The 26,999-nt window shown below is 42.3% G+C and overlaps 1 protein-coding gene across 11 annotated transcripts in view; it reads left to right on the top strand.

Moving 5' to 3' along the window:
* The window catches only part of rap1gap2a (RAP1 GTPase activating protein 2a), an 88,889-nt gene that overhangs the window by 55,954 nt on the left and 5,936 nt on the right, over positions 1-26,999 (top strand). For 4 of the 11 annotated variants that reach the window (XM_086260957.1, XM_086260961.1, XM_086260958.1 and 1 more), the window contains 19 exons: positions 7,972-8,056; positions 14,169-14,204; positions 16,617-16,649; positions 17,312-17,344; positions 17,471-17,692; positions 17,796-17,899; positions 19,220-19,298; positions 19,674-19,727; positions 20,541-20,624; positions 20,735-20,835; positions 21,354-21,483; positions 23,050-23,205; positions 23,301-23,372; positions 24,736-24,822; positions 24,960-25,100; positions 26,104-26,253; positions 26,406-26,518; positions 26,612-26,710; positions 26,814-26,934. In XM_086260957.1, the coding sequence (XP_086117083.1) occupies positions 7,972-8,056; positions 14,169-14,204; positions 16,617-16,649; positions 17,312-17,344; positions 17,471-17,692; positions 17,796-17,899; positions 19,220-19,298; positions 19,674-19,727; positions 20,541-20,624; positions 20,735-20,835; positions 21,354-21,483; positions 23,050-23,205; positions 23,301-23,372; positions 24,736-24,822; positions 24,960-25,100; positions 26,104-26,253; positions 26,406-26,518; positions 26,612-26,710; positions 26,814-26,934 (1,900 nt within the window). Of the gene's footprint in view, positions 1-7,971; positions 8,057-11,875; positions 11,990-12,062; positions 13,281-13,826; positions 14,205-16,616; positions 16,650-17,311; positions 17,345-17,470; positions 17,693-17,795; positions 17,900-19,219; positions 19,299-19,673; positions 19,728-20,540; positions 20,625-20,734; positions 20,836-21,353; positions 21,484-23,049; positions 23,206-23,300; positions 23,373-24,735; positions 24,823-24,959; positions 25,101-26,103; positions 26,254-26,405; positions 26,519-26,611; positions 26,711-26,813; positions 26,935-26,999 lie in introns of those variants that run through there. The other 7 variants (XM_086260959.1, XM_086260960.1, XM_086260964.1 and 4 more) reach the window with 6 other exon arrangements.

Genomic DNA, 26,999 nt, shown 5'->3' with positions numbered 1-26,999 from the left:
ATCTGAATAATAAAAAGAAAGAAGTCTCATTAATGCACTTCCTGTGCCTCAGATGAATGCACTGATACATGTATGTGACAGAAGTGTGATTAAAATGACAAAAATTAAAAAGAATAAAAGACAGACAGGTGAATCTTTCTAGGGATGCATCGTTAGATAACACCAGGGGATGTACCAGTGCTGCAAAAATAAAAGCAATTACAAAGAGCACTGACAGGACACCTTCTCTGAACCCATGTGGAATGACATTTCATTCAGCGAGGGAGTTTGCATTACATATTCTTACTGAAATTGTGCTGATATTCAGGTGTTTGCTGGATCGAATGGCCGCAGGCTAATGAACTCACAAAATACGTCATCACCTCACAGACCGGTGACTATGAGCATTGCTGGGATATCCAAACAAAGTGTAATTAACTGCACGAAGCACGGCCGAAGAAAAAGAAGCAAACGCGTTTCAGCCCGTGGCCTTTATCAGTGTCACTCTGCTGCTGGGAGGTAAATACACATAAATGTCTAACGGTTTCCTGGCAGCACTGGTGCAGTGAGCCAGAGAACAACACTGACATTTCAGAGGCTAAAGCTACAATATGTAACCTTTTTACTGGCGTGTAGTGTTTTCTTTTGGTGTTAAGATGGTTAATTCCGTGTCGAGCAACAAAGCGTGCTTGTGTGTCTGACACACTGGTTTATTGCACATCTTTTATCTTAGAAGTCAGAGTTCTCGTCACTACCTCTGGCTTCAGCATATTAAATGGCACAGTTACAGTCAGTCAGAAGACGTTTTGGTTGTTTTTTTTTTCCAGGGTAGCAGACTTATGGCGGCATATTAAACACAATTTTCCTTGACAGGACGATCATAATTTCCCAGGGTGAGAGTCAGCAGCCTTCGAGAGGGCAAGACCTTCACTGGCATGTGTTTAATCTGATGCTTGGGTTAAATGCAGAAATAATTAGGAGAGAGAACCAAAGAGTCAAGTTAAAAAGGAGAAAGATGAGCAGAAGCCAAGGAGAGTCTTGGAGAATGAAGACCATAGCTTGATAAAAGCTTTGAAAGAGTATCTCTGAAAGCATAGGTGGTATAAATGGAAGATGGCTGAAAGCTCTTACAGATTAATTTCACTTCAAGGTTGACATTTTTTCTCTATCATCCACTTCATATATACCCTGTTCTTTAATGTGTGAAAACTACAACAAAATATTTGCTTAAAAAAGTTGTATATTATAGTTACCAACCACTTTGTTAGATAAACCTGTTCAACTGCACATTAATGTATGTACGGTCGGCAAGGTCTGTCATCTCGGTTGTGGGCAAAAGACCTGCAACTGACAAATAACTTTGTTAGAGAAATAGTCTGCTTCAAACTGATACAAAGGCAACAGTAAATCAAATAGCTACTCTTTACAAGACCATGGCGATGCCATTCCTGTCACCTACGAGCAGAAAACTGAGGCTACAATTACACTAAGAGCTCAAGAAAGTTGGAGAACAGCAGATTAGAAAAGGGTTACCTGGTTTGATGAATCACAATTTATGCCCTATCCACATAAACCATCTCTATCGTTTACACAAAATGATCTAAAAGGAGAAAATATCCAGTGGGCAATGAAAGTGCCTTGCTGATATCAGAGGTCAGAGGACAATGGCTAGACTGTTGACTGTACTCAAATAATGGTTACACCCAGTGTACGCAGAAGAGCTTTTTTGAATGTACAACGTATCAAACCTACAGCTGCAGAAGGCCACACCCGGTGCCACTCCTGTCACCCAAGAACAGAAAACTAAGGCTACAATTCGCACAGACACATTAAAGTTGGAGAATAATAATAAAACATTGCTTGGTCTAATGACTCATAATTTCTGCTGGGATGTTCAGATGGTAGGGCCAGAATTTGGCATATACAACATGAAAGCATGGATCCATCCTTCTTTGTACGACCGGTTCAGGCTGGTGGTGGATCTGATTGTGTGAGGGATATTTACCTGACACACTTTGGACCTGTTAGTACTAACTGAACATTGTTTAAATTCCACAGCCTATCTGGGTATTGTTGATGACCATACCAGATCATCTTTTTATAACCACAGTGTACCCATCATCTGATGGCTGCTTCCAACAGTATGATGCACAATGTCACAAAGCTGAAATCATGTCAAACTGGTTTCTTGAACATTACAATGAGTTCTCTTTACTAAAATAACCCGCAGAGCCACCAGATCTCAGTTCAATAGATCACCTTTGGGATGTGGTTGACTGGGAGATTTGCATAAAGGATGGATCTCAAAAGAATCTTTCCAGCACTATGAAGAGTTAAGGCACCTATGAAGGCCAAACAGATCCAACCCTATACCAGCAAGGTGTACCCAATAAATTGGCTGGTGTATGTAAACTGTCACTATGGTTTAGTCTATGAAATGCAAAGGCAACTGTCTCTACTTTTACAGCAAACTGTCTTTCCTTTAGAGCCAGAGAGCTTCCAGCTTGTGTGTTTGAATATTTTAGTGCCGTTGGGTGAGAGTTCCAGTCTGTCACAAAAACAAGTTGTGAGGGTGATAATGACAGAGTGCATCTTCAGGTGTGTGTTTGCTCTTAAAACAGGGTCTGGAGAGTGTCACACATACACATAGAGGCACACGCGAACACCGAATCCATTTACTTTCTTGTACTCTATCAGCAGAACGGCTAAATGAAAAGGTTATTTACTTCCGCTGCTCCCTCCAGTGCACCAACTCTGTAGATGAAGGAGCCATTATTTTTGAACAAATTTATCTGTTGATTTAGAAATGCAGCAGCGTTTCTTTTTTTGGGATACAAGACATGCCGCTCCCTCCTCCCCTCCTTTCACCCCCCTCTCGCTATCTGTCTCCCCCTCTTATTGATTTTTTTTTTTCAAGATGGCGCTGGAGTGACGGCAGCCTTTCCAAGTATTAATAAAGTTCTATCTTATCTTATAATGAGAGTGTTTCAGGTTGTCTGGCTGGACGGTCTAATCTCCTGCCGGCTGCCAAATTTGTATCTATTCATGTCGCAGTAAGACAGAGAGGGCGAGGCATGATGTTCCCGCAGGAAGCAGCCGGTGACTTGGGCTGCAGTTGCCTCATAATTACGTCTCTCCTGACCTCTACACATATCCGTGCATATCTGGGATGCCTGAAGTCTTCATGGCAAACAGCTGACTAAGCCGTGCATCCATTTCTTAAATCTATATGTGGAGTAGACTTTTGGGACAGCTAATATGGGAAAGTAGATTAAACACACAATGGAAAACGTAAGAGTTTTCATCCATACATGCACCCTTTTTCAAGGCTACACTTAGCTTGTTTGCAAATCTAAATTCTAGGCTCCATTCATAAAATACCATCATGGCTTCTTTAGGATCCATTCATGACTTCCTTACTTAACTACAGAGTATATGAGTCAAAAGGAATCACGTTGTCTGTATGTCACCTGTCAATATCAGCCAACATAAGTACTGATCAGGGCTGGAGCTGCCAGGTCTAATATGTGACATTGCAGCAGATTGTGCTGTGTGGTGTAATTCCTTATTACAGGGTTAGGCCTACTCCAATATACATGGTTGATGGATTCTTGTGTACCCTGCCCCCCCCCCCCCCCCCCCCCCTCTATAATCAACCATCTTTCTTCCTTTTTTTGTGTCCAATTACAGTTGTATTAACCCCATTACACGAACCATCAGTCATGTAATTGTCCAATCAGCACGAAGATCAGGCTCCTTATCAGGTTTCCTAACAAATATTAAGACCAACTGGAAACAGTACAGATTCATGAGCCCTTGGGAGAGGGCTCCATACCAGAGACCTGCACTTCACCCTCTTCCCGGTCCTTCTGTGTCTGTCCGCTGTTCTTTATTTTTATCATCTCAGCTCTCTCCATCGTCCTGATTTCCTCTTTTCATTTCCTTATCTCCTTACTAGGATCAGTCAGTCATGTAAAGATGTTGTCCCCCCTTTTTTTTGTTCCCCAAACACTCTTTTGTGTCCTGGATAGCTCTCCCGTTGACCCGCTTTCCAAATCTAATCTCGAGGGTTTAATCAATAACGGAGATGTATTAAAGCCTTTTTTCTTTTATGGGCCTTTCATTCAGCCTCTGTCACAAACACACACACATGCACACACACACACACACACACATGCACGCGTCACTGACATCGTCATTAGATAAACATGATGACTGTGTAGATGTAATTACTGTTGAATTAGCCATAATTAGCACCAGCTAAATCCAAGAAGGATTATAGGCACGCACTGCTGTACAAGAATGGTACAGCTTGTACTAGTTTTGATGTAAATGTAGAGCACAGCATGTCCTATTTTTCTTTGCGAGTTTACAACCTCTTAATCTTAGCTCCAGGTGACAGAGGGCCGAGTTAAGTTACAGTGCACCTAATTCATCCAACAATCACCTTTTTTTGTTTTGCAGTTTAAACAACCACTTTATTGTTGTGGATAGATGAATGGCTATTTCACATGTGACTATCCAGTTCTTGGAAGAATACCCAGACCTCACAGACCCACACAGCTGTTCCTCCCCAGCAGTATTAAAAGAATCTAACAGTGTGGCAGTCACTGCCCATTTGCTCACTCAGAAATGAATGCTGCACATTATCCATGCTAGCTCAGAGCCAGAGGAATGAATGCAATTTGACCCTGTGATCTCACCTATAACAGCCTGTGTGCTTACTTGATAATGTTGTTTCCCTTTCCTTAAACGTTTATCCAAGTGATAGGCAGGAACCTGTCCTAGCTGATACAGGGTGAAAGGTGAGATACACCAAAGCAGGTCAGCGGTCTTTCACAAGGCTAACACAAAGAGACCACACACTGTCACGCTGCCGATTTAGAACCGCCAGTTAATCCAACATGTATATTTTAGACGGTGCGAGGAAGAAGCACAGCTGCACATGCAAACCTATGCAAAGAAAATTCACATTCTAAGCAATACTGCTTGCAAAGCCTTGTGAGCTACCTAACAGGCCCGCATTTTGTTTTTTTAACCACACTGTAGTTTTTACTCTTTCTTTTTCTTACCAGACAATTATTCAGGTATTTAGTTTTTCTTTGACCACAGTTCTTGTTAATTAAAAAAGTGCCTATTCCCAGAATTCTCATCTTGTGTTTATCTTTGCATCTGAGTCACAAAGTTGAATACACAGCAATATTTCCAAAACCTACCAGGGCCTTTAAAAAGTGCCCTAGTTTCTGAAGGAATAACTAGAAATCTCAAAGATTCTTCTTTCAGATTTCCATCCATTGCTTGATAAAGATTACAAGATTACATGTTAAATAAAAGTTTCAGTTTTACTGTCTTCCTCATGACAAAGTCAGAGGCTCCGGAGCAGACTTGACAGCTGATAACTGGTGCCAATGCATAATGCTTCCTTTTCTTATATATCTCCATTTTTATCATTTTGTAATTTCTTCCAGTGCCACTGGAGTCTGTGGCAGCCCACAGAACTGTATAAAAAGCCACATTGACTGGGGACTATGAGGACCTCAGTTCTTTTCACCAGGCTTTATATCTGTCTCTTGGACCAAATGTTAAACTTTTATATTTGTTGAATCAAGTCAAGTTCAAAGACTCCAAATATCAGTTTTAAATTGTACGTATCATCTGGCATATTAGGCTAGGAAGGGGAATTCTCATACCTAGCCTTATCATTTTATTAACGCATTCACTTTCTCAGGCAAGAAGTGAACTCATATCTCCGAAACTCTTTAACATATCTAAATATAGTTTTATAGGAGCCGCAAAAAATGACCACTAGAGGGCAGTGCACTGATCAAGAACCAGCTCCCAGTTGAAGGAGACAGACAACCTCTCTACTTTTAAGATTAGGCCTAAACCTTTCCTTTTTGATAGAGCATATTGTTAGGGCTGGATCGAGTGACCATGAATCCTCCTTTAGTTACACTAGGCATAGGCTCCTGGCACTTCCCATGATGCACTGAGTGTGTCTTCTTCACTCACCTCTTTACAATATAAAGTCATCACTGACGCGTCCAGTGCCGCCTCCTCTCCCCCTGCCTCCATGCACACACGATTCCTTCTCATATTTCCTTCTCTGAGCCACTAGTGTTAACATACATAATCCACCTTAATTTAATTAACTTTAATTGGCTCTAATGAACTTAAACAGAAAGGGAGATCAAAGACAAGGTTCACCCGTTCGCAGTGAGTGCAGATAGGAGGTGTTGTCATAACAACACGATACATATCTACCACTGGAGGAAATTACTAAATGATACCTCCTTGATGGGCACTTTGTGGTCGCAGGCTGACCCTCACTTTGATGATTTGTCAGGAAGCCAACGTTCCTAAAAATAACAAGCAAGCTATTATGTGGTGAGATGTAATTTTAATGTATTATCCAGACTTTCATTCACAAACTCTGACCTTCACACCTCTATTGCTGGTATTAGGTCTAGCTTATAGGGTGGAGCTCTCCTCTAAGGAGTCTGCTGAACAACTGTGTGTTATTCTGTTTTCATAGAGGCTGATTTTAATAGCGCCTTCCTAGAGTATGACACGCCACATTTTCATCCAAACTTTCTATTCACACGTTGTCCCACGCACAGATATTCTCTATGACCTTCCTAATTTATTTCTTTGCTTCCTTCTTTCTGCTGTCCCAATGTGTCCTCTCCCTTCCTGGGCGGTAGCTATCTGATGTGATGCAATCACAGTTTTATTGCCTCAAAGACACAGCCCAGGCTGCAAGGACAACAGCTTCACATCTTTCCCTGCTTTTCTTGCGGACACAAATTCCCTCCATCCCTGCGCACAGGTGTAAATGTAAGGGACAGAAAGATAGGTGCCACTGTGCTGTAGAGACACACAGCAGGGGTTTACACAGAGACCTTAGTTTGGACAAGCTTTTCCTTTTCACAGGTCAGTGGGGGAAAAAGGCAACAGTGTCCTTCCCTGCTCTAGGGTAAAGAGAACAAAGAGAGAGAACAATGAACAATGTCTAAGAAAATGATGGGTGGTTTTTTTTTTTTAAGTCCTTATAAACTCCTCCAGTCTGTATTTCCTTACGACTGACATTCACACATCATCTGCCGACTGTAAGCTAACATACTACATACGCAGGGTGAACACAGCGCTGCGTTGTGTGATCACCGTGCCTGTGGAAAGAATTGGGCTTTTCATGTGTCCTGAAGAACAAGTAGGGCTATGTCTGGGTGTGTCCCAAAATATGGCTAATGGAGATGTGACTGTGATTTTGCATCTTTTCTTTTTTTTTGTAATGTGAGCCTCATAAAAAAAATGTGTCATCTGCCAACATCAAGGTGCACTGCTGGTTTAACTACAGAAAAGAAAGGAGTAGGACTATTTCTCCATTACATGACCACTTGACACTGCTGCATGAAAGGATGGAGGAGCTACGATAGCTCCATCTAACGAACAAAAGGGAGGGGGCATAGTCATTTCACGTTAAAAAAAAAAAGCTAGACATATGCATTTATTGTGTTCCATTGTCTTTTTTGGACTCTAATCTCTCTCCAGAGGAAATAGAGGTAGAAATCGAACTGTGTGGAAAGCGGCTATGCTCACCGCTACACCACCAACTTGATCTTGATCTTAAATTCAACATGAGAGATGTTCATCTCAAACCGTCACGACTGAAGCTGCTGCTAATCCTCCAGCTGTCCATCAGTGACAGCTCAGTCTTGAACGTCTGGGATCATTAATGTGTGCTCGTGTGATACACAGAAACACATGAATCATCACGTAGTCTTCCAGCCCCAGATGACTTTTTTTTTCAGGTTCTGTGTGACAGAGAACTTTGAAATATTGCGTATTTCAAACAGTTTAGCTTGAAAATTGTTTATTACTACTATTATATCATGGTGGACGGTGTTTAAACAGCAGAAACACCTTTAAATGTGTTCCAGAAAAACAAAAAAGATTTAGTATTTATTCTTCGTTTTTTCTTCTTCTCTCCAGGAAACAGGAGCTGCTGAACATCTCCAACGTCCCTTTGGGAGAATGTCCCCCATCACCACCCCGCACTGCACCGCCCAGCATGAAGGTATGAGCAGCTAGACACACCTACGCATGTTTGCTAATGGTGGGATATGATATTTGTCTACATGTGTTAAATCAGCTGACTGCGATTGTCCTCAGTGTGAAATCCCTTTAACAAGCATGCAATTCAGAGACAGTGACAAACACCACTGTCACAAAAGTTCAAGAGAACATATTTGTGGACGTAAATAAAGCACGGTGTTAGTTTGGGCAGGCCAAAGCCAAGCGAAGCTACAATCCCGGCAAATCAGCTGATCTCAGTGCCAGTCCCCATCAGCTCATGGCTCAGCTGATTCTGGCTCTCTCTTGCAAATTATTGCAGATGAAAATAGCAGTTTTCCTACCGTTGTCCTGGCTAAATGTCAGGCGAATACAGGCTATTATGCTTTTACAACATCTGCTATCTATGCCACAAATTAAAACCTATAATTTTTTAAAGATTCAAATCAGGTTCATTATTTATATCTATTATTATATATTATATCTATTATTGCTCTCAGAGAACACAAACATGCTGATGTCATTGTGTGAACTCAGTCGCATGCCCATTTTGCTGTGACGGTTCCTCCAGGCGTGGAGTACTGTAATCCTTCTTTTTCCAATGTCTGCTTGCCATTAAAAAAAGGGATTACGTCTGGAGGCAAGCGGAATAAGAGCCTGAGATACAATGAATGCTCATCTGTGCCGCTAAATCTTGGCTTTATATTTTGTCTCGAAATTTTACAGGAAAGTGAAGGATGCGTTCTACAAGACATCCAGTAAAAGGAAATGTCTATTCATTTGAGTGTGCACTTTACCTTGGCTCCTGTTACTTTGACTGGCACTTGGAAATTTCCGTATATGACAGCACGAAGCGGTTTTCGAGGACCTGATCTCACTTTTCTTCCATGCTTGTCATTGTTTTGAGCTTCCTTTTGCAGATAAAACGTTTTGTTGTTAAAAATGAATTGTGATGTAAATTGAATCATGGTCTACTACAGTGGGACCCCATTGGGACCACAGTGGGAACCAAAGTGAAAAACAAAAATATGAGAACGTAGCTAAACTACAGATCTTGTAGATGATCATCTTCCTCAGGTGCTGTTACACTGACTCATGTGGTGTGAGGTATGATGTTGTCAGACACTCTCTCTGCACTACTCTCACACTAAAGCTGAAGATCTTTCTTTCTTTTTCCTTCAGCATGACAAAAAGAAAGAATACATTCTGTATGGAGGGAGATTAGCATGGTGAGGAAGTAGCTGATGGCTCCTGGTCAGGATAGCAACCTCAAAGCAAGCCATCATTACTGAGTCCTCTGAATGGGAGTTTGTCCACGGTGAGAGAGGAATGATTGAACTGAATTATGCTCTCAGAGGAATCATATGTGAGAGAAATTATGGAAGAAATATAACTCAAGACAGAAGGCATCAATTACCTTCTTGATGTGTGGCTGATTTCTTGTAATTATCAAACAGCAGCCTCCAATTTTGCTGTGAGCTAGAGTGGCCTAATGGCGAGATACTCATCATCAGTCACACTGGCAGTGAACGTATGAAACATATAATTTTTTATAATTGCAGTTTACGGCAAATCCGTGCCTTTTGTGTAGAAACATTTGTCTCCTTTCTCAGATCGCAAAGCACATGTCGATAAAATCCGTTTTGTCAGCACCGTGTCGGCGCTAATCCTGCTTTTATCCATTTTTGTTTTTTAGTTGTTAGATAGGTGCTCTCGTAAGAAGCTCTTTACGTGGTTAGGAAAAGCGTTTAAGGTTATAGGCGTCAGAGGACAGCTCACGAGCAAACGTGTTAAGGCAGCAGCGGCGGGAAAACTGTGTTTGCTCAAGTGATGCGTTTAAGTGCAAATCGGAGGTACTTCTGGTTTGTTGAGTATTTCCATTTCTGCTGCTTTACAGTCAAAAGCCACTCACAAGCTTATATAACGTGTGTGATGTGAGTATTTTGAAATTCAGATCCAAAATGCTGAATGTTATAAACAAATAACCCCTTCTTGATCATCTGTAAATATAATATTATTCTGACATACATGCACACCAGCCACTTCATTAGGTAAACCTTGCCATTCTTTTTGACTTCTGAACTCCCTTAAACCGTGGAGGCACAGATTCAACGGTGTGCTGCACATCCGTGAAGTGAATCTCCCATTAAACCACATCCCAAAGCTGCTCTGGTGGATTGAGATTCGGTGACTGTCTAGGTCGTTTGAGAACAGTGAACTCCTTGTTTTAGTTTTGTGACATGTTCTCTTATCCTGCTTGGAGCAGCCATCAAAACATGGGCACACTGTGGTCAGCAACAATGCTCAGACAGGCTGTTGTGTTCAAACCATGCTGGAGCTAAGGAGACCAGAGTATGCCAAGGAACAAGTGGTTATCTGAGTTTTTCTTGCTTTCCTACCAGCTGAAAGCAGTCGGACCCATTCTGCTCTGAACTCTGACGTTAACGAGGCATTTTCATCCAGAGAACCACCGCTCACTTGGCATTTTCTCTTTTTTCATACCATTCTCTGTAAACCCCAGAGATGGTTGTGTGGGAAAATCCCAGCAGATCAGCATTTTCTGAAATACCCAGATCAGCCTGTCTGGCACCAACAACCATTACCTTTCTTTCTCCGTCTGATGCTCAGTTTGAACTTAAGCAGGCCATTTTGACCACAAATACATGCCTAAGTGCATGTGGTTGCTGCCATCTCGTTGGCCGATTAGATATTTGCTATAACAAGACAAAACGTTCTCACTCCCAAAGCGTAACATATTACCCTATGTGACAAATAGCCGGGAAGTTACGCTTTCGGCCACCCAACACATTCCTATGTTACGCATTCGGAAACAGGAGGAATCATGAGAACCATTTGGACTGAATCTACACATGTACATTTATTTAGTTTCTCCTCATGAATTGCTTTGCAAAACACTATCTAACACGATTAAGGTTGTGGTAAAGGTTAGGGTTAGGGTTAGGACTGGAATACACTGCTGGAGCGTGTGTTACCGCCGGGAGCGTCATTCTATTGGATTCCATCCACAATCAGGCGCATATCATAGGGACACGGCAGGTTACCTTTCGCCCCTGGGACGCCTCGGGATGTGACAAATCGTCGGCATGTTACGCGTCGGGAATGAGAATGCTCTGAACAAGAAGTTGAACAGGTATACCTAACAAAGTGGCCCATGATCAATTTATAAGTTAGCATACTAAGTAGTTATGTATTTGGTGGTTTAACTCTAATTTATCCACACCATTGTACAGCAGTAGACTGGCTTAGGGAGTGTATGCTAAAACAGAGACTATATAGTTTGTGCCTGGAATTTCTTCCTTACAGGTGATCTAATGTTTGTATTTGTACAATACTTTATTCAGGCACTTCCTTTTTGACATTAATAATGTGTATGGATGCTGATAGTCAACAGTCTTCAAAGAGAGCAACACCAAACTTGGCAATACCTTGGATGACTTACAGTGTGTGTGTGTGTGTGTATGTACTTGTTTAGGCATCTTTGAGAGGACAGAAAATTGGCATGTCACTATACTTGTGAGGACCAACAGTCTTATAAGGACAAAATGCCTGTCCATACAAGTTTTAAGGCATTTTTGAGGCTCAAAATAAGGTTTTAGTGTCAGATTTACAATTGTGTTATTGTTAGGTTTAGGGTAAGGCTAAGCGTGTGTGTGTGTGTGTGTGTGTGTGTGTGTGTGTGTGTGTGTGTGTCAGACACATAAACAAGGGCATGACCTGTTTTGCTTTGACAAACAATTCAGTTTGCTGCCTTACTTGATTTTCCTGTTTAAGCTTTAGTGGCCATGTTTGAAGGCAAAACAGACATTATAAATGTGTGGGAGAGGGAAGAGCTCTTCTAAAATGTAGAAGGAAGGGTAAGAATAAGAGGAAGGCAGGGACACTTAAAGACTCAAATGTTTTGGTTGCCCTTCTCAAGGTAAGTCTGCACTGGTTACCATGCAAGTCCCAGCAGTTTGATGTGTAATGGGGAGTTTTTTCAACTTGGCGCGCAAGTTTATGATGAATGAATGTAGGTTAGTAAGTTTCTACTCATACCAACTTATCATTTCAAAATCAAAGCAAGTGAACTTTAACTGAAGCTATCAGACATGTGTTCAAACTTTACTGTTATTGCCGCTAAGTTAATCAGTTACCTCGTCTTGCAGCTAATATTTGTTTATATTGTGACTTCAGAAATAGGCGTATGTCACATCGAGTCAAACTTCAGGTCCTCAAGTCACTGCAGGAGAAACAACCGCAGAGGCGCTTAGTGTTATGAGTGAGGTAGCGGCATCCTCTGCACCCTCTTAAACTTTCTACAGTTTTGTGCCTTCTTAATAGCTGCTTTACACCCACGTGTGCAACATTTTGCAACCAGAGAGCTAAAATATCACATTTACACATGCGTGTCAGTTCAGCTGCGTGCCATTGGGCCACAAGTGTGACAAAGCCGAGCAATGCTGAGAGGGGTTTTTTTGGGGAGGGGGTTAACAACGCGTTCTCAACTCTCAACGGTTGGATTTCATGTACACCTGATAGCTGAGAGGTCAGGGCTTTTAGTTTCGGTCCATCCCTTCACCCAAAAAGGCTGTGCATCTAATTAATGACTATTCAAATAGAAATGCCATGCAAATGCTGCAGATGTAATGTTCTGATATTTGGAAAAGAATAAAAATATATTTATGAGAGAAAGCAGAAGAAGAATGTGAGCACGTTCAGTTCCTGTTTACTTTTTTTGTGCTTTGTCATCATTTCTGTCAGTGTCTGGGTGGTTGTGTTCATGATTAGCGTGAGTATGTGTGAATTCTAGCTACCAGTGAGTCTGCCAGTCATTGAGTCAGTCAGGCAGACTGACAGGCTGATCGTGGCAGCCTCCACAGGTTGCCATGGGAAATAAGATATCCAGATGTCACCGGGCTAACACAGAAAGAGTGAACGAGTGCGAGCAGGAGAGAAAAGGCAAGAAAAACTAAGAGAGAAAAAGGCTAATAAAAGAAAAGAGGAAATGACTGAGTAATAAGAGAGTATAGGGGACAGATTAGGAGAATGACACACTGAGATTAGAGAGCAACGGTGAGAAAAGGGAAGTAGGCATGTAGAGATATGTTTTAGACTGACAGTGGAACAGAAAGGCAGATATGGCTTCCTTGTCTTTGGACTTGTCTGGACACCATTGGAGGCTCAACATGCTGTCTGCACTCCCAAGAGCCCATTGGGACGCTGCAAAGGTGATCTGCTACAGCGTGTCTTTTTAGCTGCCCTGGGCACTGCTCAATGTAGCAAAAACTCCTTCACATGTGCCAGCATGACTCTAGCTGTCAAATATAATTAAAGTAGGCATTACACGACTTTGTTTGTTTTTGCAGAAGCAGTTTAAAAAGGAAGCACAACACTGCAGTTATAGAGTTGATGATGAGAGGCGCTCAACTTCTGTCTGTGTTTAAACCAGTTTTTTTTAATGGCAAGGTTAATTTGGGGTCAGAGATCAGTATCTCCTGTGATGTGAGTCAAAGCGCTGATGCGCTCACACACACTTGTTGCCTAAAACTGTCCATGCATTGCTTTGCACGCTATATATGTGTCAAAATCTGAGCATAAGGCCATTATCACCCTTGCAGCTTGTTAATGTGGCAAGGCGGAGACCCCGTGGGAACAGGGCGGTGTGTGTGTGTGTGTGTGTGTGTGTGTGTGTGTGTGTGTGTGTGTGTGTGTGTGTGTGTGTGAATGCACTTAAGGAAGCTGGTTTGTGTGTTATGTAGTATGTGTTGCTCTTTGAGGAAGTGGTTTTTTATCAGTGTGTGAGCGCGTGTGGGTGTGAAAGACTGACCCAGCCCTCTGTGACGCTGCAGAGCTGATCCCGTGGAGGGGAGGGAGCGGCACAATCTACTCTTGCAGATGAATGTTATCAGTGTGAGGGCTTTAAATGCAGACGTTTAGGTTGAGCATTGAGTGTCAAAACACTTGTGTGAGGTGTAAATTGAAGCCAGCCAAAGGGCGATGATTGAACTGCTGCCGGCTAAATGGTGTCAGTAGCTTGTCGCCCTCTGACAGTCAGAGTTTAACTCTCTTTCAGCTTGTTTTAGATACTTTGTAATCTATTTCTGTCTCTGTTCCAGTCTGCAGAGTTCTTCGACATGCTGGAAAAGATGCAGGTATGACGAAATTTTCATTCCTCTGAATGCCATTTCCTTCTCTGCTGCTGTCCCTCTATCATTTCCTTATTTCAGTATCTCTATTTCCTCCATTCTTTCCCTATCTTCAGCCAGCACTACTGAGCTATAGTAGAGAAGTTTTTTTTGCCATAAAAAGGTTCCTCCTATCACCTTGTTTTTCTTTGACCAAAATCAGCTTTAACATATACTTGAATAGGGCTCACGCTGATGATTTAATCACTGAAAGTCGGCGCTGCGTGTGTCTTAGATTGGATAATAGGCATGCAGGCGGCAGTGAACATCCACACAAAGATCTGGACTGGCATGACTATTTTCTCCTTCTCTGTGTGGAATACATTGATTTTATTTTTGTTCTGAACAAAGGCTGTCTCTCTCTGTGTGTTCGACCACTTTGTGCCCTCCACAGGGCCCTAAGGGTGCAGGCTTTGAGTTGTCTGACGACAGATGGGGTTGGGCGAGGGGGGTTAAAAAGGGTGAGGAGGAAGAGAAGTAAGGTAGGAAAGAAAACATACCAAAAAGGGAGCATATGACCATAGGAAGATTCAGACAGAGATAATTGCTCATGCGGGTTTATTATTAGATGTCCAAGACGTGAATTATTAGGTGGTCATACTGGGAACCGTTAATAGGTTAAAAATAGAAAGCCCCATACTTTTAAGTCATTAGACTTTCTTCGCTCAGGATCCAAGAGGTGTGAACTGACCTGCAGCTGAAAGTTAAGGAATGCCAGTTTTATCCAGTGACCCCTGAATGCACCATATTAAATACCAGAAAAGCTCCCTCCAACAAAATTATAACATTTCCATTTGTTTCTTTTAAACTTTCTTTGAGACTGCTGATGATTTGTGTTAATTTTTTTCCTTCTATTGTCAACGAATCCTTTAAAAAGACCAAAATAAACAATTCTTTGCATCCAAAGCCTGAAATATGATATTCCCCCACACTGTGGGACTCTACTGGCGCTCAAAAACTCAATGAGCATTGACTGACTTGTCGGCCTCTGTAGTTCATTTTAGGTCAGTCTCATGTGCGCAGCCTTTTCTGATTATTGCAGTGAGTATTATTCACTGTACCACATACGAATTGATCCACTGTTGAAAATATTCTTTACAGTATCAGTAACAGCAAGTAAGACTGCCGTGTGGTCTATTTACAGTTAGAGAAACACAGCATCGTGTAAGAGACTGAGTCAAAAACAATGTAAAATAGCATCTGTGTTTAGAATAGAAGTAAACAGAAATAGCTAAGAGGAGACAAGGTGTGAGATGGTAAGTCAGCGTGAGGGAGAACCTGATTGAGGACATCACTGGAGTTATTTAGAAAGTGTAACTAGAGGATGACAGCCCCCTAAGCAGCCTGATGATCAAAGAGTCACACACGTATGCAGAGTGAAACTGGCAGCTCATCGGTCTTTGCTGAAGCTCAGCTTGCATTGACCTTCTCGTCTGGGCTCTGAACGTTTGGAATCAGGCTTTCAAAGTGTGTTCCTGATGATGAAGGTCACTTTTTTCTTTTTTTTTGCTCCCCATCTCCGATCCACTCCCTCCTTTCCTGTTCTTTTGTCAGCTTCACCAATTTTCACCCCTCTCTCTGCTTCCTCTGCCTTTGGCTTTTCTGTATGACCAAAAATCGAAGCCTCTGAAGACTCTTTCTGATCAGTGTCGTACTGTTGACACTGACTCCCTGCTGACTGCAACAGCTGCTCCATCAGTATGCACTCAGACAGACATAAACCACTACAGATTAGACTTAGAAGTGTGTGCAAACACTTGTATGTGTGTGTGTGTCGGGGTTGCATTTGCACTCTTCAAATGAATTCTGCCTGACTCTTGGTATGATTGGTGGCAGTATAAGCGATGGCGGTGGCGTGGTGGTGGTGTGTATGCTAAGAGCTGTGAATCTGCACACATGCATTTATTTCCTCACTCTTATTCTCAGTCATGTAGATGAGCTGTTCCACTGGGCCTGTAGCATAATTGGCCAATTTACTGTGTGTACTAGATTGGCTTTTCGTAGCTGCATATATTTGCACTGCGCTGCATACTATGAAAAAAAAGGCTTCGGCCTGCGCCTCAGCGTTTCTGTGTTCCAACAAATGATAATAACAAGTGAAGAAAGGAACACTTAGTGTGTGGAAGCTGGATTCAGAGAGGGGATGACTAAGTGCGCTCGTGCATGTGTGTGTGTTTGTGTTTGCAAGAGAGTATATTAGCACGTATGACTCACTCTGTTTTCACCTGTCAGCAGATGAGACAGTCTGAAGTCTGAAAACAAGAATGTTTCTGCACCCTTTTGGAACATTGCACAAATAAACTGAACTTGTATTTTTTTAAATTCTTTTTTGACCTCTTGTGCTTTTCCACTCTTATGCTGCGATTGGACTTTAATAAGGTCCCTAAAGCTGAAGAGACCAAAAAATGGAAGGTGTGACTCGATACACACTTGTTGATATCTTCTCTGTGGGTCTCATTAGTGTGTCTGTGTGTGTCACCATTTATTCTGCATGCTGTGCTTCATTGCTGCACTGCTTTGCTCTGTGGTCGGACTCCTCGCTGCGAAGGAATTCTGAACACCCCGTGAATGTTTCTCAGACTTTTCTCAGGGCTTTCAAAGTGCAAAAATCCATAACCCCCTGATCAGATTGATTATAAGTTGAATGAACTCCAGCTGTCAATTGATCCTCTCCGGCCTGCCAGAGTTGCTGGCTCCTGCTGCCACAGAATATAAATGACTGGCTGCCCGGAGCCCTGCACCACCAACAATGCAGACAGGCCTCAGCAGTATTTTAGAGGTCACACTGGAGCTGGGCTAGCAGTGCCAAAGGCACACAGCTCTAAAATCTCAGGGGCCACTGAATCAAACACACTCCCTCGCTGATGTTTGCTGATGACTTTGCATTTTGCGTTGCATCATCGCCCCGACGTTTATTTAGTATCGTGAGCTGCGCTCCCCTTTCGCACCTGTGTTTGTGGATGTGCTTGGATCTGTTTCACCGTCGCAAAAGTCAGTGAAGTTCATACAAGTTAAAAGTGTTACTGATGGTGTGTGCATATGTGTATGTATGTCTGTCCTCTTTTCTTTTACAGGATGACTATATCCCCTACCCACGGATAGAAGATGTGAGTCATTTCTAGCTCATCTTTCACTCAGCCATAATGCAAAACATTTGCAACCTTTGGCAAAACATGAAAAGCACACACTTTTTTAGTTGGTTATGTTTTATGTTGGTTTATGTTACACGCAAGGTCCTAGAGAAAGGTGGTCCATACCCCCAGGTAATCCTGCCCCAGTTCGGGGGTTATTGGATTGAAGATGTGGAGGCACCGGCAGGAACTCCATCTTCCTCAGAATCTAGTTTCTGTGAGGAGGAAGACGGAGGAGAGGGCATGAGCCCCGGTGGGGGGCACAGCTACCGTCTGGAGTGCAACAGCACAGCCCGTGCCTACCGCAAACACTTCCTGGGCAAGGTTAGTGCAGTCATGTCAGTTTGTACCAAGCAGTGCGAGTCTTTAAAGTCTAAACTGCACCTTTCTCCCTCGCTTACCTCCTTCTCTATATCCATACACCCAGGAGCACATGAACTACTATTGCACCGGCAGCAGCATAGGCAACCTCATCATGTCCCTGAAACACGAAGAGGCTGAGGGACAGGAGTTCCTGCGCATCATGCTCAGGTACAATCAGGCAAAGGCAGCAACAGTAGCTTCACTTCACATATTATAAGTTCAGGATTTAAAGTCTGATGTGGTTTTCCTTCATGTTCCTGTTAGTGATGGGCTAAACCAAAAATACCTGCCATAGCGTGATAATAAGAGCGAAAGGAGGATGAATGAAAACCTGTCCTGGCCTAGTGCCAGTTCAGATTCTTCTAAAACAAATGTTGTGGCAAAAATCAATCCATCCACACGACCCAAATGCCATTCTCAAACATTTGCGCTACATTTTTGTGACATTTCTGTCTGAACCACAGTCAAGCTCCAATTAATTATTCGACAAACCTAAAACCCCAAAGAAACACAAACACTGTTGGCATGGCTAAAACACACTAATAACCCAGGCCTCCATTCTGTTTTATTGCAGCTCTGTGCACTCCATGTTTGCCAAATTTCATATGATTTTGTTGCTCTGTGATGAATGTTTTTTGCTATTATCACAGTTGGTGACATTTTGATTAACGGGCGAGCAAAACAAATAGCATAATGCTTTGTTGTTACGTAGCCATTGTGGGTGTTGCACAGAGAACTGTAGCCAGGTGATTGCTAATCTTCTCTATGACAGATGACTGTGATAATGCTAGTGTTACGAGCAGCGCTGCTACATTTAGAGTCAATGAGCCCAGTGACTTTATTTTTTTTTCAATTCGAAATTGGTTAAAATGATTAGTTCACATTTCCTCATATTCTTCCTTAAATTTCACCGGGACAGTGAACTACATGGACACTAGGAGTTAACTAGAAATCTCTTTGATGGAACAAATTCTTGAACGGTCCTATAAGTCCTTTTACATTCAGCCCATTTTGAGTGGGCGGGGCCAGTAAAATTCCCATTTCTGTCAGTGTAAGAACTTTAACTGCCCATTTAATCCCCATTGGGTTTAAAGTGCAACAAACAATTGTGTAAAATAAGAGAAAAAGTTACGCAGCTCCCTGCCCAGACTGTACTGTAATTATAAAATAAAGTTTTTGTTCATTCACATTTTGCTTTTTTTTTTAACTGTGGGACCACTGTAAAAAATTGACATGTTAATTGTTTGGTTTTTTTTAATCTATCACAAAATTACTTTAGTGTCCTATGAAATGCCATAGATGAGTTCTTAATCAGTAGGAAAACTTATGAAAACACAGTTAAAAGTCCAAAATGTATGCCCTCCAATACATTTTCCAAAGCCATCCAATGGGCCGGATCAGAGTCTTTGCCAGCCCGATTTTAGTCCACGGGCCTTATGTTTGACATCCCTTCTCTATGTGGATGACCAATTTATATTCTTCTTGCAGGTCGAGGACCAAAACAGTTCACGATAGGATCTCTTTAGCAGGGATCAACCAGCTGCCCAGCGTACCACAGATTGCCAAGGTAAGATAGAGCTCACAGGTACACCAGGTTTAAAGGCAGACAGTCTCCATGCACATATAGCAACATCAAAACATAATGGCACATATTCAGGGAGGTATGGTGAACACCTGAGCGTGAGGGAGAAGGAAAGACTTTCGTAATCACATGTATTATTTCAGAATAGCACTTCTCACAAGTAATAACTGGACAAAAATTGCATTAAAGAAGTCAAGGTAACAGGAAAAAATGTTGAAGTGGAATTGTTCCCTTCCTGTTATATTTCTTTTTGCTCTCTGACATGTGACTGATTATTATTGTCTCTAAGACATTTTCTGGTACATTGGATTAGTGCTCCTTTACAGTAATCCTTCTTCTCTATGTTTTTTCATCTGTTAGGTCTTTTGTGATGATGCCACAGGGCTGAAGTTCAACCCCGTCCTGTACCCACGGGTGAGTTCATCCTCAGTTCCTGCACTGCAACCATCATCACACCCAGTGTGACCTGAGCTCCTCCGTCCAAGGCAAATATTCATTCAAGCTGAAACGAGGTAGCTTTACCAGTCCCTTACGTCTCCTGAGACACAAAGGGGGGCAGTATAGCTGAAAGGACATTTAATTATAGCTGCCACAACTTTACACCAACGTTCATAAATAACTTTTCATGAATTTTCATATCTATAAATATTTGATGGCTTTTATTTAAAGCCCGTGGCTTTTGTAGACATTTGAGCTTTAATTATTTTTTGCCAGCATCACCTGCCTGTCCCTACACATCAGATTTCATTAACTTTTCAACCTCCTAAAATTTTATCCACAAAAACACGTCCTTCTTGTCACATTTTACCCCCTACTTCCTGCCTCTCTAACATCTGCCCTGCGCAGTAAGCATATTAGTCAAGAAACGATTGATGATACCGCAACTCTCTAAAATGAATTTGATGGATCTGTTCCTCCTCCTCCTCCTCCTCCTCCTCCTCCTGTGAGCCTGATGGAGGAGTGTGATGGAGCATGCTTTCAGCCTGTGCCTCAGGGAAGGAAAAAAACCATCTGTGTCTCTGTATGCAAGAGACAGCAACAGGATCACTGCCCTCGCTGGGGGCCGCTATACAGTTTGTTGCATGACAGCCTTACATAACATGGACCCAATAAAACCGGCCCTGGAGACGTGTTATAGAGAAGGAAAACACTTCTTTTTTTTAAAAGTGTACAACTTATAATCATAGGAAGAAAGTACGACTTTTCCTCTGTTTTGTTTACGTACAGGGATCCCAGTTAATAGTGGCTTACGATGAACATGAGGTGAACAACACGTTCAAATTCGGAGTCATCTACCAGAAGTTTGGACAGGTGAGCTATTTTAATTATCTTCCGCTTACTTTACATGTACCCTTTTATCTCATCTATCGTTCTCTTGTCTGTCCTTCACTTTATGTGCACGTATGTGTTTTCCTCCTCAGACATCAGAAGAGGAGCTATTTGGAAACAATGAGGAGACGCCAGCTTTCAAGGAGTTTCTCAGTATCTTAGGAGACACGGTTGAACTGCAAGATTTTAAAGGGTGAGGGTAGTAAAATGCAGTTCACTGGCATAAAACTTGTAGAATAATGTGAGAGAAAGTGGCAGGAAGAAAGGATTCAGTCAAATTTAAATGCAAAGAAACGAGTGAGTCTAAAAAGAAGGAACCTTGGGCTTATTACAGTGAAGAACATGGCGAGCTTTAATTACTGTAACCTTGGAGCAATTTGTCCTGCTGTTTCGGACTCAGCATGCAACGTGGGTAAACTGCTTAGTGCAACAGATTTGTGCAAAGAAAGTGCCACATGGACAGGTAATCAGAGCTTTGTTTATTGTAAGGTAGGGGGGTGGGGGGTGCCGCAAGCTTTCTCCTATAGGGTTACACTTGTTGCTTTTACATAAGGAGACTATAAATTGTAGCTGACACATCACATTTGAATGACACTGGAGCCAGTTAGGCTTAAAATGTGATGACGGGATGTGTAAAATGCATGAAACAGAACCTTGTAAGTGAAGGCTGGAGGCTGCACAGAGAACATGAGCGCTCTGATCCTGTGACAGGTTCCGTGGTGGGCTGGACGTGTCCCATGGACAGACGGGGTCTGAATCTGTCTACACCGTCTTCAGACAGAGGGAGATTATGTTCCACGTGTCAACTAAGCTTCCCTTCACCGAGGGTGATGTTCAGCAGGTACCACGGCTTAATTCTGTCTTTATTATTGTTATACTGAATGCATGTGTGGATTTAGCTGCCAAATGGGGCACTTGAGCCCAGAAATATCAATATTAAATTGCTTTTATTCAAAGGCACTGAATTCAGATTTGATCCCTTGTTGGAAGAATGGTTGAGTTAAATGCACTAGATCATCTCACAGCTATTAAAGAGGACTTTAAAAGGAGCACATTCTTGCTTTTATGCCTCTGGTGCTGATGGTGTATCTGAGATTCAGGTGTTGGTGTTGTTCCTGGATCATCATATGATTAATATTGATCCAGGTTTACTATTGCAAGTGATCAATCACATAGTTATTATGTTTTAGTCCTGCGACACAGAAAAGAACCTGCGGATGTCCACTCAGGAAAAAATCCAACAAAGGGAGCGTTTCGAGCCATCGTTGGGTTGGGGGTTAGGATTCAATCGTGGTTAGGGTTAAAGGATCATCTGGTGCTGATCTGAAGTTAATACTTGAACAAAGTTGACCTTTCTTGTGTCATCTATATCTTTCAGCTGGTTTCAAAAACTAAATAAAATGTTCTTTGGCTTCTTATGAAAAAACAAAGAAAAAAATAAAGGCGGATCAGTTACAAAACTTTTAAAATCCATTCATAAAAGGAGTAAAAGAGCGACTAGGTGGCCTAAAATGCTGTAGGCGTGCATTAAATCACTTATTAGCAAATCGTCACCCCAGTATAGTATATACCATATAATAGCTTAAATGCTACAGAGACTTTTGCTTTTAGTGTCTGCAGTGAGCTCTCAGTTTTGTGCTGAATCTCATTTTTCTGCAAACATGTTCTATTCTAAAGTTTTCAGTGTACAGGAAGTAGAAGGGAAAAAATATGAGTAGCCAAAGATGAACAGCTTCATCAACGAGTGACCTTCAGTGTTCTTCAGACTCTGACAGCAGCATCCGCACTAAATTACAGTGGGGGCATGACTTGGGTACACACATAACTGCATGTATTCTAAGACACATGTCAAATCTTGTCTGGCACTTGATGGACGAGGTGTGAAAATAGCAGATGCACAACCAAAATCTGCACACAGTGTTAAACCACTGACCTTTCTGGCCTTTCTATCATGCAAATGTATTATTTTAATGAACTCTAAACAATAAAATCTCCCCTCTGTTTCAGAGGAGAATTTTCATGAAGACTTTATGGACTTGCTATCAATGTAGCACGCTCCTCTTATTCTAATCCAGCACTGAGATAAGGCTGATGGGCCTTGCACTGGCAGTTATTAAATCTTGTGTTAAGATCTTTTCTTTTTAAACCTTCATTGTAGTCTTAAAGTGCTCGGTGACAATGAGCTTTGCCATCCTAATAAAAAACTAAATTGCTCTTATATAAGCCATCGCTGAGGGTTTGATGTGAAGTCTCTAAAATCCTCCCGAGAACCATATGACCCCTTCTTGAATTCAGGGGCTCATGCAGTGTAGAACTAGAAGCCATATCCCGAGCTCTTATTTTGAAAGTGTTCAAAAATAAACACATAGCAAAAACTGGTGACCCGAGGTAATTATTTCCTCCTCAGCTCCAAAGAAAAAGGCACATAGGAAACGACATTGTCGCCGCAGTCTTCCAAGAAGAGCCCACACCGTTTGTTCCGGACATGATCGCCTCCAACTTCCTGCACGCCTACGTCCTGGTGCAGGCAGAGAACCCCTGCACAGAGCACACGACATACAAGGTACAAACAGGAAAATACTTCCTCTCCTTGCGTGTGTGCTGTAGTGGGCCGGTGGCCACAGTAACATGTGGCTGTTACTTGTTTTATGCTGACAGGTGTCTGTTACGGCGAGGGAAGATGTACCTTCATTTGGACCTCCCCTTCCAAACCCAGCCATCTTCAAGAAGGTGAGCGGCAGATGTGATCTCAGTATGAAAAGAAGCGCCACCAAGGCAGCTCGCTGTCTGGGCAGTATTTACTTTTAAGGGAATAATATTATATTTTCTATATATTGACTTTGTTTTCTTTGTTTTTTAAGAGGTTTGAGTGCAGTAAAAATCAGATAAGGGTCACAGGGCAGTAGATAATGGATAATAGGTACGATTTGCAAATAACTTGTCATAATGAATTAGAGCTTATTATATTATATATAATATTATACTACAGTATATTTCTAACTAAGCATGTCATTTGTTTTCACTTGAGACAAAGGGAAATGTGAGGTCAGAGGTCAAATGTGGCCACATTATATTTAAAAAATGATATTTAGAATTCCCCATATACTAGAATCATTTACCAAATGTTGCTAATACAAACAAAGGATGTATTTTGCAAATATAAGCACAGTTTTAAAGGTAAAAGTCATTTTATGAATGTTTGACCTTATTTGACCATAAAGAAGAGGTCAAACGGTACTTTCTATATCACAAAAAATAGTTTTAAGGCTTTTTGTCATTTTTTGGTCAATAAATCATTGTAGACCTTGGTGGACTTCAAGGTCTCTACACCCCCAGTTTTTATCAGAGTTCCTTGAAAACCTTTTGAGCTGTTTACAGACAGAATAACACACACACACACGCAAACACTACCAAAAACACACCAGGCAGAGTCAACTTTTTGACCTTGACTCCAATGACTTGTGCTGACGAAAAGCTAAAGTTCACTGAAATGAACTGATATCCTTCGCTGGCAGCCAGTCACTCAATATGAAGAAGAAGAGTAGTGCTTTTGGCAGGAAATGATACGCTGACCTGCAGCACGGATTGCCTTTCAGTAAAAGGTATCTGCAGCATGTGAAAATACACTTTTTAGATTTCCAGCAGAGAGTTGGTTAGGAGATTGATGCCAATCTTAAAGTAGGTAAGAAGCTGTAGACTTCCTGTTCATGGAGAAAATGTCCAAAGGTTATATAATAAGAAAATACAGTCACAGGTATTCAGTATCTCTACAAAGTTATTGCTTAGTGAAGGATGAAAGATTTATTTCAGGATTCTGTCACAAAAGCAAAAGTCCAATGCAGAAAAAAATTAGAGACACTGGTTTCAGCATTCAGTCAATAATAAAGCTGCTCACTGCAGAATAAGAGGATGAAAAGGGGGAATTTGAGGCAGATGGGATTTTTAAATCATTTACGCTCATGATCACCACAGCACAATGAGCTGAGGCACTGTTGTCTGTATATCGTTAAGGTCACCTTTTCCTTTCCTCATTGTCACCCTCCCCATTCCTTGTTGCTCATCAACTTCCCTCCTCGCCTCTGTCGCTCTCTAGGGCCCAGAGTTTCGAGACTTCCTGCTGACAAAGCTGATCAATGCTGAAAACGCCTGCTACAAATCTGACAAATTCGCCAAACTGGAGGTGACACACGCGCGCACAGCTACACCAAAACACCGCAGCATGCCTTCGTTCCGCTCTGCCGATTCATCCCTAATCATTTTCCCGATGCGTTCCTGCTTGTGTGTGTGTGTGTGTGTGTGTGTGTGAACTGATTTCAGGGGCGAACACGAGCCGCGCTGCTGGACAATCTCCACGACGAGCTGCACAGACAGAGTCAAAGCGCGCTTGGTCTGGGCCAGGTCGGAGAGGAGGACAAGCTTGAGAACGGGGGACACGGAGGCCTGCTGGAGTCCTTCAAGGTGAACATGAGCCTAGACAAAAAGTACATCGTTCAATCCTTTCTCAGCTCTGTGACATTTATTTAATCACCGTCATTACAGCACAAGAGTGCCAGGTTTGCTCGCTGTAGGTCAGCGAAATGTCACAGGTCTGCAAGATGACTTGAGGCGTTAAACCATTGTTATCACAGACGCTCCTGGATTTCTCAGTGCTCGAGAATTTTGACCTTATACTCACAGTGTGTGTGCGTGTGTGTGTGTGTGTGTATTCAGTGTGAGCATGTGAACATGCAAAACGCTGCGGCGCTAAATCTGTATGAGACTGTGCCTTTCTCTTTATGAATTTCTCCTCTGCTTCCTCTCACCAGCCACCTAAATCTCTCTAGCCCATCACACCGCCATTGCACGTGCTCACTGAAGGCTGGAGTGTCTTTAAAAGGACCGTCTTGAATGTGTGTCTCTGTTTGTCGCCACGAAAATGTGTAACCAATGTAATCATTTGATTCTATCGCTCTTCGCAGGCGTTGTGGACGGCGGCTTTGCAGTTTGTGCAGTCGGTCCCAGGGGGCGCTCTTATTGTTGCTGTCGTGGCGGTTGCTGTGTATTACCTTTCTGTGTCACTGTAAATGCACGTGGGGGAATTATATGATGATAAATAAAGACGATCTCATATGATGTTGTTTGTGTGTGTGTGAATTTGAGCTGGTCATAGCTGAGGCAGATAGCAAAGGTGGGAAAAGTATCGACATTTGATTTGAATGTTACCGACCGGAAGTTATCATAAACTCCTTTTACATCAATGAACCAATGATATAAATAATGAGTGTAACACAGTTACAGTACTCTTTCTTCTCTAACTCACTTTCTCTTCTTCTTGGACAACTGCGCCCCCTTGTGGTCACCTTCTTGACACTGCCTCCCCCCAACTTCATTATTTCACACAGTTTCCATTACTTGCTTCTACTCCTTAACCTCCTCCTCTCCCTCATCATGAGCTCATCTCTCTTTTCTCCTGCTTCTCCAGAGAGCCATGCGGGTCAGAAGCCACTCCATGGAGACTATGGTAGGGTCTCACCGTCACAGAAGCCCCGGTGTAGGAGGTGGTGTTCCAGCCAGCCTCAGTGGTGGAGGTCTGCCGCAGAGCACCAGCGAATGCACAAAGAGCACCTTCACTGTGAGTTCACTTCAGCAAGATGTGACTTGAGCTAAAAGCTTTGGTTCTTGTTCATTTACTCATCCATATTTAATGTTGGAGGATTTTTGGGGAACATTTTTAAAGTGCTGCAATACTAAGAGAAGCCAAATTCTTTATTCTGTTATCCGCAGCCTCCTGTACTGTCAGCCAAGTCTCCCCTGAAGAGCCCTGTGAAACGGCGCTCGGGTCTCTTCCCCCGTCTCCACTCCAGCACAGAAACTTCTTCAGACAAACACACGCGTGGGTAGGTTAAAGGTCCCTGCATTCAGAAGTTATTACTGTTACAGTCTTTTTAAACAGCTACCTTTTGACTTACGGATTTGCTTTTTGTATGCAGCGACCAAAAGTTTGCAGAGAGCTGCCTGCTGTCCCAGGACGTGAAATCAGAGACATCATCCAATCCGAGCTCACCTGAGATCTGTCCCAACAAAGAAAGGTGAGACCCAAGCTGATTTTATCTAAAGAATACTTTAACAATACTGCTTAATGTTTGCTTTTTCACGTCAGTATAAATTTTACTCACGGTTGCTCCTCAACAGGCCGTTTGTCAAGCTGAAGGAGTGCGGCGGCGGCAGGCAGAACATTTCTCGTTCTTCTTCCAGCACCAGCAGCTTCAGCAGCACCACGGGAGAAACAGAAGCTCTGGAAGAACTGGAGACGGTGAGCCCAAACTTTTATTCATTCATTTGAAAAGAAGGAACGAACGAAAGAAAATGTGTTGTGCT

The sequence above is a fragment of the Aulonocara sp. 'chitande type north' Nkhata Bay genome, linkage group LG14 (genome assembly GCF_057382095.1).
Source record: "Aulonocara sp. 'chitande type north' Nkhata Bay isolate Kocher_YH1m ecotype deep benthic linkage group LG14, A_spYH_male_GT1.1, whole genome shotgun sequence".
In the NCBI taxonomy this organism is placed as follows: Eukaryota; Metazoa; Chordata; class Actinopteri; order Cichliformes; family Cichlidae; genus Aulonocara; species Aulonocara sp. 'chitande type north' Nkhata Bay.
Note: the sequence above shows the minus strand (reverse complement) of the source record. Positions and strands in the feature narration are given on the sequence as shown.